Source organism: Charadrius vociferus, unplaced genomic scaffold (assembly GCF_000708025.1).
Source record: "Charadrius vociferus isolate BGI_N301 unplaced genomic scaffold, ASM70802v2 scaffold266, whole genome shotgun sequence".
In the NCBI taxonomy this organism is placed as follows: domain Eukaryota; kingdom Metazoa; phylum Chordata; class Aves; order Charadriiformes; family Charadriidae; genus Charadrius; species Charadrius vociferus.
In genome coordinates, this window is record NW_009649114.1 from 2820748 (window position 1) to 2830692 (window position 9945).

At 45.7% G+C, this 9945-nt stretch overlaps 2 protein-coding genes across 2 annotated transcripts in view; both read left to right on the forward strand.

Moving 5' to 3' along the window:
• The window catches only part of LOC104289373, a 7753-nt gene extending 4749 nt beyond the window's left edge, over positions 1–3004 (forward strand). The window contains exons 7-10 of the mRNA XM_009888309.1: positions 885–960; positions 1751–1866; positions 2284–2333; positions 2798–3004. Of these exons, the coding sequence (XP_009886611.1) occupies positions 885–960; positions 1751–1866; positions 2284–2333; positions 2798–3004 (449 nt within the window). The remainder of the gene's footprint in view (positions 1–884; positions 961–1750; positions 1867–2283; positions 2334–2797) is intronic.
• A 4340-nt stretch (positions 3005–7344) lies between these two features.
• LOC104289318 (triggering receptor expressed on myeloid cells 2-like) overlaps positions 7345–9945 on the forward strand; it is a 4022-nt gene continuing 1421 nt past the window's right edge. Inside the window, exon 1 of the mRNA XM_009888246.1 lies at positions 7345–7385. Within this exon, the coding sequence (XP_009886548.1) occupies positions 7345–7385 (41 nt within the window). The remainder of the gene's footprint in view (positions 7386–9945) is intronic.

Consider the following 9945-nt stretch of genomic DNA (forward strand, 5'->3'; position numbering starts at 1 on the left):
GGTTGGTTGGAGATTCCAGACTCACTGTCCTACTCTCTCCCTCTCATCTCTGCACTGTCCAGCTTACACCACCTCCTGCCTTACATCGGCATGTGTTTCCCCGCCCAAACCCTACATCATTACACCTTCTCACACTAGCCATGCTATGGATGGGGGGACAACCTTCAGACCCATATCTGAAAGATCTCTGACTCCAAGGTTTCCTGGCAGCATGACGTTTTAACAGTAAGGGATAACATTTAGGCACCGTTTGTGGCAGGACAGCACCATGCTGCAGCCTGTCTTTTAGCAACGTGGCAGCGTGGCACTCAAGGGATACGGCTGATATCCAGATGCTGAGAGGGGCCGGCATCATTCTCTCGGCGAAACTCCTAAAACACGGGACTGAATGCAGTCTCTAAGCGAGCAGGCTCTTGCGGGCACAACCTCCCCTGGGCACAGAAATGGCCCCGGAAGCAATTCTTACAGCCGAGTCCTTCACAGACACTGCTCCTGGCTTACGTTTTGCAAGCCTCTGCTTACGTAAGCCTCCGTCTGCTTAAGCACAGAGTTGCTAAATATTTCACCGCTACCTGGAGATCTCTGCCGTAGAGCACATCTGCATGCACTTACAGCGCTTCCTTCGGCCACACGTTGGGTGGGTACACACAAAGCGGGGCTGCTGCTCAGGTCCTTGCCCCTCCCTCCCACCTTTTGATCCTGATGTGGCTCTGCCTGCTGCCAGCAAGTCCTGATGCCACAGGTTACAGCCTGGGCAGCTTGGCTGTGCTGGGGGTCATCGTGGGAATGGATTTATAGCCGTGTAGCAGCGGCAGGGAAATTCAGCTGGTAAAGGCAAAGCAGCCCAGTAGCGATTATTCTCCTCTTCATGTTTGCGATTGCAGTATCGGCTGGAACAACTTTGCCAGGTACTGCAGGCACAAATCAAACAACCCCTTCTGGCAACACCTCAGGATCGAGGTAAGGCCTAAAGAAACTCTCCGAGCTTCAACACAGACAAGAGTTATTTAATGTCTCATTCACTGTATGCCTTTCTTCCTGAGGTAGGCAGTTTCTGGGCATTCTGAAGACTCCTGCTTACAGAGACATTCAATGTGACAGCCATCCTTAGCAAAGATGGCCTCTCCTCTTCTAGCTCCTGCCCAGAGTGTAATTACAAAGGAAGAAGCAATTTGATAAAATCAAGTCACAGCTTTCTGGAACACAGATGCCTATCCTGGTTTTTATCTCTTTGGGCTGTGCTCTTTGCAGCAACAGAAGCCCCCAGATTCTGCCCCTAAGACTTCCTGTCTTGACATTGCTCACTTCTGTCCATGGATATTTAACAATGAAATAGTCTTTGGCTGCTATTTTATCCTTCTATTTAAGAGGCTGTTAAATTGAAAGGATTTTCTTCCCCTTTGGACATCTGCTGTCAACACTACAGCAGGACCTAACAGTGTAATCACACATCAGCTCCAGTGCACCAGGTGCAGGAAAACAGAGGAGGAAAAGTCAGTACCTGCTCCGGGGAGCCTGGAATTTTGCTCTGAACTATGAACCGTGGCTTGTTTTTAAAGCCTGGAGAACAGTTTAGGAAAAGCTCAAGCACAGCCAGGTAGAAAAATCAAGATAGCATTTCTACATGATAACCAGACCCTCCTTCTAAGTGCATAAAAGCTATTCCTGTCACTGTTTGGTAATGGGCTATGCCAGCATCATGCTATTATACCATCTAACACTGGTAACTCCTTTGCTCTCTTGGCTTCAGCTCAAATGTACACACCTTCGCCATAGTCTCTGGAGTCCTGAGCATCCTGTTCATCCTGGCACTTACCAGCTTGATAACACTGTGTGTCAGGCAGCACAAGCAGCTGAAGAGAAGAGGTATGTGGAGACTGGCAATGCCTCATATTCACATCGGTACTAAACAGGGCCTTCTCTGGCCATTGCTTTTCCACTCCAGGCATGCTTATTCCCAACTCACAGTGCCCTGGAGAAGATAAGGCTGGTGCAGCCTGGGAAGCCTCAAGGCAGGCTCCTTGCTGTGATCTCTTCTCACAATAAGTCAAACCTATGCTCCTCTAGACTCTGCACAGGACACCTCCTAACAGGTTAGAGGAGAAGTAAAGTGAGAGCAATGTGTTCACCAGATTCAGGGTAGATGGGTCCCACTGGCACACCCATCACCTCTGTCACTGGGCAATCTCACAGCCTTCCCCAAACTCCTGAAGCATAGGCAATGCCCAGGCATTTCATGGACTTCTCTACTTCTAAAACCTCTGATTTTGGCTCATTCCAAAGGTAACAGACAAGCAGAGGACACCTATGACAAACCAGAGGACATAGCACAGGTAAGGAAAATGATAGATTTCCCATATGGTACCTGAATCCCTTTCCAATTGTCTGTGAGGAGCTGGCTGACCCATCTGATGAGGACCTTGGTGCTCATTTTTGGTTGTGTTCAGGAGGAGAAATGGTATTTAATGTCACCAAAGAGAGGAATGTTCCTAGCTAGAGAGAGAGGGGGGTAATTAATGTAAGGAAACTTGTGTAGGAAAAAAACAGTGGAGCAAATTCTAGTAATCTCTGAGAAATGACTTAAAAGACTAGAAACCAAGGTCAGATGATGAGGTTGTAAACTGCACCAAGGAGAGGTGATGAAGGAAAGAGTTTTCTGTTCTTTCATCTCTGTCGTTATGGAAGGTAAGTTTTTACATGGCTTCTCCTTTCCTCCTGGGAAAACCTTGTTCTTTTGAAAACAGCTGTGGCCTGGCACTGAATCATGCTAACAAGCGTTTTCCCTTCCTTTTCATAGCTTGACAGCACTGAAAAAATGGAAAGTCCCAAGCATGACAGCAAAGACCTAACATATGTTACCCTGAACTTTAAATCCCGACTCAGCCCTGAGGATCCTCTCTACTGTAATGTTGAACCAAGTCAGGCTTACAGGGAACCCAAAGATGAAAATGTGGAATATGCTATCATTGCACTCAAGCAGTTACTGACGAATGACAAAGGATGAAGCACAGAATCCCCAAACAATCCAGAAATGGGAGAAAAGAACTGGAATAAGAAGTGGGAATGGGGAGAAGAAGGTCTGTGGATGGACACTGGGGAAAGATCTAAGTTTTTGCTGCCATGTGTATGTTGCCTGTGCATTTTAAGACCTCCCTGCTATCAGAGGCCGGTAGAGAATTTTGCCACAAGTGTGCAGATTCTCTCAGGTGAGCCAGAGATGCTGGGTAATTCTCAGGATCTCATGTGCCTCTGCTTTCTTCAATGCCATTAAAATGCAGACTCTATTGGAGAGGCAGGTGTGGAGGACTGACCTTTTGAAAAAAAACCACAACAGTATTTGTCTGAACATGGATGGGCTTGGTATTTCAACTATGTTCACTAACAGAAACTCTATCCCACTCCTAAGGGTTCAGCTTCTATGGCCAAGCAAACTCATCCCGGGGCTGTAGGGATAAAACTCTAACCTTGCTGTGACCGGGTTCATTTGCCATGTAATGGGCGGGGGACATGAGCTCTAGATTACAATAATAATCAGAACCAGCATCTGCCCGAAGGCCAACAGCTTGAGGGTGTATTACAACACAATGATATGCTGCATCACAAACTATGCAAACTGAGGATTGTGCTGTACGAATCTGAAGGTCTTGTAGCTACAAAATGACAATGGTGCATATAAGTAATACGTACTCTTTTTGAGACTTAATGCAAATTCCTCTACAACCTAAATCTATCAGTCTGCTTAGATAAGAAGTAGGATGGTAAGAAGCTTTCATACTAAAGCTAGATGTTGAGCTCTAGATCAAGAAATAGAATGTGTGTGCTGGAGTTTGGGGGTAGGAGGGAATGAAGGTGGTGACACAACTGAGAGCATGTACAAGTGTCCCTTTACGGAGTGCAGAGGGTTGTGGGATGGATTCAGTGTGGCTGCTGTTGATTACACGAGTGAGAGTCTCCAACACTGTACCCTCTACACAACTTAATTCTTTCCAATCTTGAGGACTGAAATTGTTCACAGGGTCATCCACAGCCATAGCATATTTATGCAGTCTTTGAGACCTGTACAGTGAAAATAGAATGAAGCAGCAGCTGAAATCTGAAGCTACAGACATGGCTTCCCATGTGTAGCTTGTGCAGACTGCCCCGTCATTTCACTATCTCCTAATCAAAGGTCATTATTTTGTTCAAAACTTTGTTCTGGCTGGCCTGCTGTCTTACACCCTCTGTTCCCCAAGAACACACAAACTGGCTGCTTAAACCAAGGCAGTGTGGAATCAAGACAAGTTGGGAGAACCAGAAAAGAGTATTTCTGTAGAAAGGAGGGAAGGAAACAACATGTGGTATTGCACTAGAGGAGTGGACAGGGCACTGGGACATTTTTGAACAGAGTTTGCCTTGCTGTGCTAACTGCAAGGATGAGCCCTGAGACAGACATGAGCAATGTCTGTACAGACATGAGCACAGAGCAAGAAAATGGTAGGCTGTGCAAAGAAGCTGCAGGAAGTATGACATAGACAACAGAGGAGTGCGAGCATAAGAGGGCTGTTCTCAACATCACTTGATATAACAAAAGGGACATGATGGTAATTAAGAGCGGATTATTTACAGGTGTAAATGTCCAAAGTAAGTCAGACACACAACATATTTATGGATCTCCAGTGCAGCTCTCATTCAGGTGGCAACTTCCAAGAGCTGCCACAGGAACACTAGGCTGGCTGGGGCCTCATCAAACCCTGCTATCCTGAATAACCACACCATAAACTATCAAACATGTTTTTCCAATGCTTGGTCTCTTGCCTTCATTGTTATGAGGCATCTTTGTAGCTCTTCAGGAATTACTATCCAGCCAGTCTTAGATGTAGCTCTGTGCTTTTGCAGCTCTGTGCTGTACTTTAAACAGCTCTTCTCAGCCTATTCACCAGTGCAGCTGCTCTTTCTAAGTTCTTTGGAAGACCAATACAAAACAGCATACCTACTTCCAGCACTTTTTATTTTTTGGCTACACCATAGAATCACAGAATGGTTTGGGTTGGAAGGGACCTTAAGGACCATCCAGTTCCAGCCCTCTGTCACGGGCAGGGACACCTCCCACCAGACCAGGTTGAAGCCTCATCCAACCTGGCCTTGAACACCTCCAGGGATGGGGCAGCAACAGCTTCTCTCGGCAACCTGTTCCAGTGCCTCACCACCCGCACATGAAAGAAGGAGCTCTAAGGTTTCCCCGGAGCCTTCTCTTCTCCAGGCTGAACACCCCCAACTCTCTCAGCCTGTCCTCACAGCAGAGGGGCTCCAGCCCTCAGAGCATCTTTGTGTTCCTCCTCTGGCCCCGCTCCAATAGTCCATGTCCTTCTGCTGTTGCAGGTCCCTGAGCTGGAGGCAGCACTGCAGGGGGGTCTGCCCAGAGTGGAGCAGAGGGGCAGAATCCCCTCCCTCACCCTGCTGTCCACGCTGCTAGGGATGCAGCCCAGGATGCGGTGGCTTTCTGGGCTGCTAGCGCACATTGACAACTCATGTTGAGCTTCTCATCCACCAACACCCCCAAGTCCTTCTCCTCAGCCTGGATTTGTGCTTGGGATTGCCCCAACCCACTGCAAGACCTTGCCCTTGGCCTTGCTGAACTTCATGATATTCTCATGCACCCACCTCTCAAGCCTTCCCAGGTGCCTCTGGATGGCATCCCTTCCCTCCAATGTGTCGACACAGCTTGGTGTCATCAGCAAACTTGCTGAGGGTGCACTCGATCTCACTGTCCATGTCACCAACAAAGATGTTAAACATAGAAAGCAAGCTTTTGTGGCTTCTTCTAAAGTCACAGGAGACCACAAATGTGTGTGCAGTTTCATGGGAGAGCTCACCAGGGCCTTGGAAAGTGATACCATTACTTCCTTCTTTCTGCTGGAAATACTCCAAATTACACATTTGCTGCCTTTATTTAGCAGTCATGTGGTGAGAAATATGAAATGAGCTTGCTGGGGCTCAGCTCAGCTTCTCCAAAAGACCAGAAACCCTAGCACTTTATTTAGCTTCACCAAGCTCTGCAGACAGGTGGCTAGTTAAAGGGGCCCGAAGCACTCCCTGTTCACAAGCCAGTCACATCCAATAGGTTTATCTTGCTGTGGGTACAGCAGGGAAACTGATCTATTTTTTTTAGATTTTTAGAGTTGACATGTTTAACTTGAAATGAAAGAAACAAAAAAGAACGGTGCTGGAAATGGTTCATTCAGCCCGAGATTCCCCTACCTACTTGCTATTCATGCAGTCAGTTACGCTGGGTCAAACAGTGGAAGAGTAATAGAAGAAAACAATCGAGTTCAAGAGAGACGTTTTCAGGGAGACAGCTGCTTCTGATCAAAGAGAACCCAGATTCGTGCTCACTAGAGCACAAATGAACAAAACCTGCAATTAGTAAGTCTCTCAGAGAATTTTTTGATACTGTAAGGTACCATTTTCTTACACGCTAATTAGAGGAAAGAAAAAGAGGGCACATTCATGAATGGATAGACCTGCAGACTTATCTGCCTGTTAGGAAGCACATAAGCATACAAGTTAAGAAGTCAGGGTCTATTGGTATTTGCATGGAGATGTCAAAGTAAATAAATTCAAAAAAGAAAAAATAGTAACCCATCCATAACATACCAGTTTGCTAACGCTCAAGCAGGCTCCCTTAACTGCAGTCTGGAACTACTGAATCAGTATGGCACTGATGGGCTCTGAATCAATGCCCCCATCCCTTGCTCTTATGTCCTTTCTGCTAGGTACAAAATAAATGTCTGGTTTGCTTGTCTAAAGTACCTCACAGCTTCACCCAGCACAGCGTCCTTGTCTTCCTGTCTTCAGTTCTATGTCAGAGGAATGCTTCATGTGCAGGCTCTTCTAAATCTTCTTTCTCCTGAAAATAACCCACAAGATTCTGTCCTTGCCGTCCTTTCACCTTTGTGTTGCTGACTGAGCTACCTGCCGACTTGATAAGAGCCGCCCTTTTGGCTTTCCAGAAATTCACCCCATGCAAAGCTTATGTGTAAAGCCTGCTCTGGTGGACAGGCACCATTGCTGAGCTGAGAGGCTTCCAGCATCATGGTTTCAGGCCATCACATGATGCTGTCTTTCAGGCTGTCTAGACTAAATTGTGGCTGTGAGTGGGCAATGCTGATGTCTGAATTTTCAGCCCACGAGAGAGATGCCCGTCCCTGGTGAATTGCTCAATATACAGGATGAAAAAGATGCCAAGTTCCTGTGCTCATTCCTTCCGGCAGAGCAAGGAGGGGGGAAAAGCAAGCTGCTCTTGGGCAAGAGACCTTTTCAATTTTCTCCTGACTCCTCTCTTGTCCCCTTCTCTACTTGACTGACATGGAGAAGCTCATGCACCTCGTCTCCTTGGTCTTCTTGTCAGGTAAGAAAGCCTGTGTGACCTTGGGTTTCAGTTAACAGATAGGGTAAAGGATTGGTGCAAAACTTAGTCTCTACCTGCACCTCATAGGAAATTACTGATAATGCTATGGGAAAAGACTGCGCAGGTCTTGAAACGCAGTAGCTTTTTCTGGATGCAAAGGCATCTTCGTTGTAGCATGCAGTTCTTTGGAAGACCAATACAAGCAGTTATTACAGATAAAGAGTCTTACTGCCTGTCTGTACACTGCAAGGTGCAATGCAATGCAAATAGAGGGAACCTGGAGCATTGCAGTGTGTTCTCCACTCTATTCTTCCTCCCCAGTTATATTGCAGGGATGTCAGACTCCTTCCTCAGTTTGCTCTTTTCCCTTAATTTAACAAAGGGGCAGCAGTGATCCAAGCGCTTAGCTTTTCTCACAGGGATCCTTTTGAGTCAGAACAGGAAACACTGCTGACAAAAGTTTTGTGTGCCTTTTCAGAGTGAAAGGTGAAGTTGCAAAATCCTATTTGTTTGCATTTGTAGGGCTTCGAATGTAAATTGCAGCAGCTAGGGTTCAAGAGGAGGAAAATAAAACTCAAGGAAGGGGACATCTCTGAACTCTTGGGCACTTGACTATTTTCAGCTTGGAAAGCAATGTTCATCTGAAATGAGAAACAAGGCACAGGACCCAGGCGGTACTCCCAGCTGGCAGCCTTCTCTCTCCAGCCACGCTTTGGAGATCCAATACTTGCAGCAGTGCATAAAAAGGCAACAGATTCAGGCTTTGGGAGCACAGAAACCTGTCACAAAAATTGGAATGAGTTTGGAAAAAAGTCCACTATACTTTTTCAGTAGCACACAACAAGGGAGGAGGAACACAAATGGTAAATGATCTGTCAGCGGAATTGGTTGAAAAGATAATGACACAAAGTTTTCCACAGGGGCATCAGCAAATCTTTAAATACCATGATTCTGATCAAGAGATTTTTTGCAATGCTGTTTCAAAACCAAACCAAACCAAAAAACAAATCCAAAAAATAAACCCCTGGGGCCATTCCTGGAACTGAGGGTGCAGAACTGGGGGTGAGGAGGGGTCTACAAGAGAAATAGGAGAGGGAGTTAAAATGTTTAGAGGGATTGCACAGGACTGGACTGGACATGAAGTGACGTAAGCTTTTACTGGAACAACTGAGTGGAGCAACATATGAGGATAAAGACTTGTAGGTGTTGGATACTTGGAGAGCACAGATCCATTTTTATGCCGCCTTCTACTCAAGCCTGAAAGAGGTTCAGATTTTTTAGTTTATAATTCACTTAGAATGGCTGAAATTATTTTAAGAACTGTTATTAAAAAGATCAGCCAGCACAAAGTCCTCACAAGAGCCTATTTTTTAATTTAGTTCTGTTTCATCATTACTTACGGTTTTGCAGAAGGCACTAGCCTCTGAATTTTTTCACTAGAAATACAGATTTCCACAAATACCACACTGCCCTGCTCTCTGGAAGTATTAATAGCTCAGGCTGTCCCTTCTGCCTTTGCCTCCCATAAAGAGGAATAGAAATTAGAAATAAGGAACAAATGCAACAAAAAAAGTCAAGCAGCCAAACACCAGTTGTCAACATGCTTAAAATTAGTAAGATATTAAAAGACAGTGAAAAAAAAAATCACTAAACCCCTGGATTTAGAAATTAGGAGTGGGATTAAGAAGCAACCTCCTAAACGGCTAGCTGGGCACTGGTTTGTAGGTGTCACTTTGATTCTATCATTTTCCAGTGCTGTATTGCTTCTCTCTGGCTGTGTAAAGAGCCTTAAAATGGGAATAAACTTCATGGGCATTTACTGCAAAGGACCCTTTCCGCATCAGACAGTACTCCAGAGACAAATCTGCATCTGTGAACATATATGGAAGCTCAAGGCCAAAACCTGAAGCAAGCTGCCTTATGCAAGTAAGCAGATTGGACGTTGCAAAGCAGGGGTGTTACAGCAAGACTAGTCTAACAAGCGTTACATAGAAACAACTCATCATCATTTGGTCAAGCTATGTTTTTATGAACTGCCTTGTAAAAAGAGCTTTTAAAAATCAAGACAGCTTGTCTGATGCCAACTCAATCTATCTGAGTGCCCAGCTTCATGCTCCTCAGGACCAGAGGAAAATGCAAGTTTATATTTAATCCCCCAATCATGCTGACAAAGTGCTTCCGCTTACTGGGCAGGAGCCCAATGATTACACAAAGTGTGATCTGGTTGAGCTCCAGACTGCAATTCAGAGCAGTCACCACAGGGCCAGAAGGGAAGGCAAGGACAAAAATTTCCTAAGCTTCAGAAAATCCGCAAATATTAATGAAGCTGATACCTCCTCCTTCCCTCAGTTCCCCCCACAAGAACAGATGCCTGGCAAGAGCCAAATAATGACCAGTCAGAGGGATCACTACAGACATGTTTCAAGAACGTCTGAACCAAGACCCTGAATCTGAGCACACTGTATCCTTCATGGGGGAAGCAGACAGGTAACAGCCCTACAATTGACAGCAGCCATCACTAGAGTTGTAAAAGAGAAAAATGACGTTTAGCATAAACA